This window comes from Mauremys mutica, chromosome 5 (genome assembly GCF_020497125.1).
Source record: "Mauremys mutica isolate MM-2020 ecotype Southern chromosome 5, ASM2049712v1, whole genome shotgun sequence".
NCBI classification, from domain to species: domain Eukaryota; kingdom Metazoa; phylum Chordata; order Testudines; family Geoemydidae; genus Mauremys; species Mauremys mutica.
In genome coordinates, this window is record NC_059076.1 from 125,759,774 (window position 1) to 125,765,773 (window position 6,000).

General features: G+C 45.0%; 1 protein-coding gene across 6 annotated transcripts in view; it reads right to left on the reverse strand.

Moving 5' to 3' along the window:
• The window catches only part of FGFR3 (fibroblast growth factor receptor 3), a 74,060-nt gene extending 68,276 nt beyond the window's left edge, over positions 1 to 5,784 (reverse strand). For all 6 annotated transcript variants that reach the window (XM_045018277.1, XM_045018278.1, XM_045018276.1 and 3 more), the window contains exons 1-2: positions 5,652 to 5,784; positions 4,275 to 4,532 (exon numbers count right to left, since the gene is read on the reverse strand). In XM_045018277.1, the coding sequence (XP_044874212.1) occupies positions 4,275 to 4,455 (181 nt within the window). In that variant the 5' untranslated portion in view covers positions 4,456 to 4,532; positions 5,652 to 5,784. The remainder of the gene's footprint in view (positions 1 to 4,274; positions 4,533 to 5,651) is intronic.
• Positions 5,785 to 6,000: the final 216 nt, after the last annotated feature.

The following is a 6,000-nucleotide window of genomic DNA, read 5'->3' on the forward strand; positions in this document are numbered from 1 at the left end:
CTTTAAAAATAACTTTAAGAGAATGTGCAAAAACTGACCATCACTATAGGAATTATGCATGTCCATTAAAACTCACACTAATGCAGTTAAATTTCATAGTGGACTTTGGAACACAGTCACAATAAAACAAAATGACCATCAACCTAGATAATTATATCCTAGACCATGTATCCTCAGCTAGTCTGAGGCTGGGAAGGATACAGGAAAACAAACTTGGTATTAGCTGTTTGAAGACAATAACAAAACAAGTATGCCATCAGTATTTCAAATTGGAGAAGTTGCAGGGGACTATTAATATTCAAATATCAATGGTAAGTTCAAATGAAAATGGCACTTTTTTTTCTGGCTTGGAAAAGTGACTACTTGGAGCAGTACAGTAACTTTCACTAACTGTTGGCAAGGACTTGATCAAATGCAACAATTCTACTACACTAAAAACTTCAGCTCCACTGACAGATTCAATGGCTTTTTTCCTTTCTCTATTTTTTATGCAATAATCTCTCGCACACATGCAAACTTTTTCTAGCTCAAAGTGCTATTCAGATGAATAGAGATCTAATATGTAGAGACATTTCCCTTTCTAATATGATGTGTGTGTGTGTGTGTGTGTCATTTATATCTCAGGCACAACTGAGGCAGGACAACCAGCAGAAGTATTTAAAGTGAAACGTTGCTATTTCTATCAATCCGCTCCCTAACAACGCAGCTAGCATTACTTGACATTCACAAATCGTACGGAGTAATATCTTTATCCGAATACTAATGCAAATTGGAAGGGCTTTTTTTTATATTGATGTCTATTCTGTGGCTGCTGAATAGAGTGACCGCATGCTCAAGGCAGCAAAGGAGTTCACTGACCTCCCTAATCATCTCTGTCATAGCCAGTGAATGACACACACATTCAATTCTGCCTTGCCTCTCTACTTTCATTCATAAAAAAAAAATTGACATTGTTCTTCCTGCAGCAGCCCGAGAAAGGGAGAGAAGAGAAATTCAGTCTAGATGAGGCCCCTAGTGTTTTCAGTTTGGATTCTATTCAGCAACAACCCCACCATCTGCCTTCTTCCTGCCAACAGCAGAACACCTCCCCGTGGAGATGTTAAAACTTGCACCCCCTCCACCTCCACTAATAGCTAGTATTCATATTAGCAAACATACACATACCTCCAGAATGCCTCCCTTCAATGTGTGTTTTATGTAGCTGAGCATAGGCACAAAGCAGTAGCTGTTATAGCCTTCACAGCCCCGTGTGGAGAATTAGATCACTAGGGAAAAATCCTTCCAAGCCCCTTTATGGAAAATAAGGCTTTAGACTGTAAATGCAAAAGCTAGTGAACAACAACCTTCAGTAATGAGCCAATACCCATGACCCATTTGACTAGGAGAAAGAATTTGCTTTTTGTCATTCAATTTAAAGATTGAAAAGTAAAATGTGTTTTTACTTGGCTCCAACTGTTTATATTCTTTATACAGTTTCTTTCGCAGAATCTTTTTCCAAAATAAGGGTGCCCTGTACATTCAAAATAGGTTCTTTACCCTTGAGTGACCAGCCAATTAAACATCATTACAAGCCAACCAAAAATTCTTACTCCATATTTCAGAACTGTCAGAAAATTCTGCCTCATTTTACATGCATCCAACCAAGTGGGTATTCACCCACGAAAGCTCATGCTCCAATACGTCTGTTAGTCTATAAGGTGCCACATAACTCTTTGCCGCTTTTACAGATCCAGACTAACACGGCTACCACTCTGATACTTGTCTCATTTTAGTGGCTTTTGCACATGTACCTGTTTCCCCCAAAATCAGTTCTGTTGCAGTTACATTTTGTACATCAACATGATGTATGTTAAAAACACCCCTATTTTCAACAACTGAAACCAACAGAGAAATATTTTAAAATATGCTCTACGTTAGAAGCACTCAGCTGGGGCCTAATCCGGCACCATCTGAAGTTATATAGGTATTTTGGCATTGATTTCAGCAGGATCATTACTTTGAAAAGCTACTATGGTAAAAATAAACTTGTACGTAGAATTTCCACCAACAACTTTGGAAATTCCACAGTGTAACTTAGCTCTTAAACACATCAGCTTAGGATCGTTTTCTTTAACCACTTACATTCTAGCAACACGCCAGAAGACATTGATTGATTGTGCATCATTTGCTATATTTCAAATGCCATCCTATTAACTTGAAGTGCAAGACTGGGCGCTTTAAAGAACAGAATAACATTACCATGGTAAAACTGTGCTATGGGCTCCAAATTGTGATCTCAGTTGATGGGTGTAAATCCAGACATACTCCAATGGAGGCAGTGGGGGCACTCCAGACTTACCCTGGTGTTACTGAGAACAGATTTGGCGCTAACGGGCCAAAAAATAAAATAAAATAAAAAGACTGAAACCTGAAAAAAGCTGGACTACTAAATTCAGTGAACTCCTGATAAGCTCACTAGCACAGGCTGCTCTTGTTTCCTCTCAAACACCATATTCAGCTGCTTTGACAAAGTAGCTGAGATGTTGCCCCATAAATCAATTATTTTGGCTGTGAAAAATGAGCCAAATGAGTTACACTAAGAATCTGGTGTTTTATTAGTACTTTCTTGAAAACAAAACCAACCCCCAGTGTGATTTATAGCTTTAACCAAAAGGGGTATGGAAGTAAAGCCCCCAACCTCCCAGCCTCCACGAAGCACATTTATTCCCCTGTCACTTTTTTTGGCCAACATGCTTCAAACCCTTTCCTGAACAATGGAAACTTTCTGTTTGCTGCATGGAACTTTCAAAAAAGAGAGCGAGAGAGACTACCTTCCATTAAAGGCCTTTGAAAAATAAACAGACTCAGGTAGCAGCTGAGGCATATCAGAGCGACACCAATTTTAAACATTCCATATATTTTTAAAATAGCTTTTGTCCTGTATGTTAACTTTGCTCACTGATTACATTAATGTTGCACTTGAGGAGGAGAGTTACTGGATTCCCATAAACATTTTCTTTCTCCCTCTCAATATGTTCACAATTCAGCACACATTATTTCAGGACTTAAAAAAAAAAAGAAAAGAACTATGACGACTCTGGTTTTATCCCTGCAAAGTGTACTTACACACACACAAATATAGAGAGATACTTTAAATTAATACAGAATGAGAGGTATGGTGTCCATGTAAGTTAGTAGCTTTGCTTTTCTAAGCTCTGATTAGTAATTTTGACATGAACCAAATCTGTAACAGCAGTACATGTCCATGTACTCCAGCTAGCAAGCGAAACAAACCTGCTCAGTAAACGAGATCACTTTTAATAACTATTTTTGCTCACTATTCTACTAGTCTTTGTAAGCAAAAATCCGACTACAAAGCAAACACTACAAAGTGCATGGGACACATTTCACAAGATGAATAGCTCACGAGGGCATGTTTGAAGAGTGGATTTGTACAGTATTTGTAACTGAAGTTTAAATCCTGACCTTGGACTCTAATATTTAAAACATGATAGTCATTCTATGTACGTTTAAAGGGTGCTTATATTTCTTACTAACCAGAATTTTAATGTACATGGGTCTTTATAAATAAAGATTATAATTAATTACACAGTCTAACCCTCCATCACTCTACTGAGGATGGGCATATATTCACTTTATCTATGGCCCACCTTTGTCACAATGCACTTTAGCAGCTACCCAAAAAACACCAAAAAACTGGCTGTCTGAAAGTCAAATTCAGTGTTACTGGAAACCCTGTGAATAATTAAAATCACCACTTAAGACAGGGGGGGTTGCCTGGTCTGGGTGGCACTTACTGCAGTTGTTGGTGTATCTTAATTTTTACCTCTTGAAGAGCCTCAGGATATCAATTAATATAGTAAAAACACCAGTTCTCAGTTGGTGTGCCCATGCAGATGAATGTGGCCAGAAAAACAAAACACCAACAACCTTTCTTAATTCTGGGGCTACACTTTAGAACTGTGTTGCCAAAACAATGCACCTGCAAAGCTGTGCAGCTCAGAAGCACTCAACAGGACAGTTCCTCCTGCTGCTTTAACATTTACATTTAGTTTGCCTGGGAGAACACCAGGATTGCAATCACACAAGGAGGTGGAAGGTGCGTCAGACACATCAGTCTTGTGCATTTCTCATGACTGCTGGTGGAGTAAGCTGGTAAAGGAACAAGGATTCTTTGGAGATTTGTCCCCATTCCCCCTCCCTGGAAGACTGCAAGAGCAAACCCAACCGTACCAACATTCACAGCACCCAGCATCCTATACAGCTGCCCTTACCTGTTGGTTTTCGAGTGATCCTGTCTTCTAGGTCCGAGATAGGCAGCCTGGCTTCTGGGAGGCTGCTGACAGTCACCACCAGGTAAAAGCAAAAGAAGGCACCCCACGCAGCAATCATTCCTCTGGCAACGCTCGGAGAAAGCAGAGTAGTATGAAAACTGCCCCAGCCAGCCTCAGACATCCTCCGGCCGCATGCTGTCCCTTCCCCGGGGTTCCGGCTGCGATGGGGATCACTGCTGCTCCACCACAACCAATGCTCTGCCACAAGAGTGAAAGACACGCGCGCAGACCTGTGAGTATCACGGAGCAGCACCGCAGAATTAAAGCAACAGAATTTCTCTTCCATGTGGAAGAGTTGCTATCTGCAGCTGCTTCTTGTTTTAAGCGCAGAAGCTGCAGAACTGTTATTAAAAATACCACCCGATTAACAGCTTTTCGGTGTACAGTACAAGAGTTTTCAATCCACATAAAAGCTACTTATCTGCTTTACCACGTACTAAAGGAGCAACCTATTGAAAAAACACCACCACCGTTCATCTGCGTTGTGTACCCAAGATGCAATCCACTTAAAAACACCAGCTCATTTGCTTTTTAGGGGTGTGTAAAAACTACATTAGACTTTTCTCTGTGTACCAACGCAGCAATCTGTCCTTTTCTTTTAAAGGAAACAATTCTTCTTCTCTACTTTTTTTTTCCAATGCACAAAAGCTGCAATCTGTTGACTTTCCCTGTTTACCAGCTTTCAATTTTTGAAGCCCAATTTTTAAAAAAGGGTAAATATAACCCAAACAAGCTGCGCTCTGCCTTGTTTTTTAAATGTGCAAATGAAACCTCCATCCCCATCCCGCTTCCCTCCCGTTCCGGACGGTCTCTGGAGAGGCTACATTGTAAGCAGCTGGCTCGGAGTGCATCTCTCGCCGCAGAACAAGCACAACCAGGAGCGGCGAGGAGACAGAGAGGCGCTGCGAGCTCGCAGGTCCCTGGGAAACTTTTTTTCATTCCCTTTGAAAAACAACCCCGCAAGTCAAAGGCAAGAACCGAGCAACCCCCCTGCCAGGCGCAGCGATGCGCTGCCTCGATCTCTGCAAAGCAGCCCCGGGGTCTTCGCCAGGGGATCCCCGGGCTGATGGGCTGCAGCCCCTTTGCTAACTAGTGCAAGGGGCTGGAGGGCTCCCTGCCAGCACCCCCCTGCCGGCTGCAATGCAGGCCCCCAAAGGGAGAACGAGCCGGCCACGGGAGCCCCCGAGGGAGCGGAGCGGAGCTGCCCCCCGACGCAGCGCCCCAGGGCGCCGGGCTGCGGCTGCCCTCGCCAGCGGGCAGGGACGGTGCCCCGCGCTCTCGCTGCAGCCCGAGCCCGGCTGCTCGCGGGTCACCTACCTGCCCGAGTCCCGCGGCAGCCCCCGGCGCTCCCTGCCTCGGCACCGCCTGCTCATGGAGGGACCCGCGCGAGGAGCCGCCGCCGCTGCCGCCTCTTCCCTCCCGCAGCCCCAGCGCTTCTGAGCCGGCCGCCCGGCCGCTCGCAGAGGAGCCGCCGCCGCCGCGCTAACCCCGCCTCCGCCCGCCTGGCTCCAGGCCGCCGGGGGTGGGGCGGCTCCTCCCCACGCCCCGAACCCCGGGAAGGGGGCGGCTCCTCCCCTCCGCGCCCGCCCGGCGGCCCCGAGCCTGCGGCCCGGCCCTGCTCCTCCCGCCCGCTGCCTGGCTCCCTGCGGCCGGCCGGGCCGGGCAC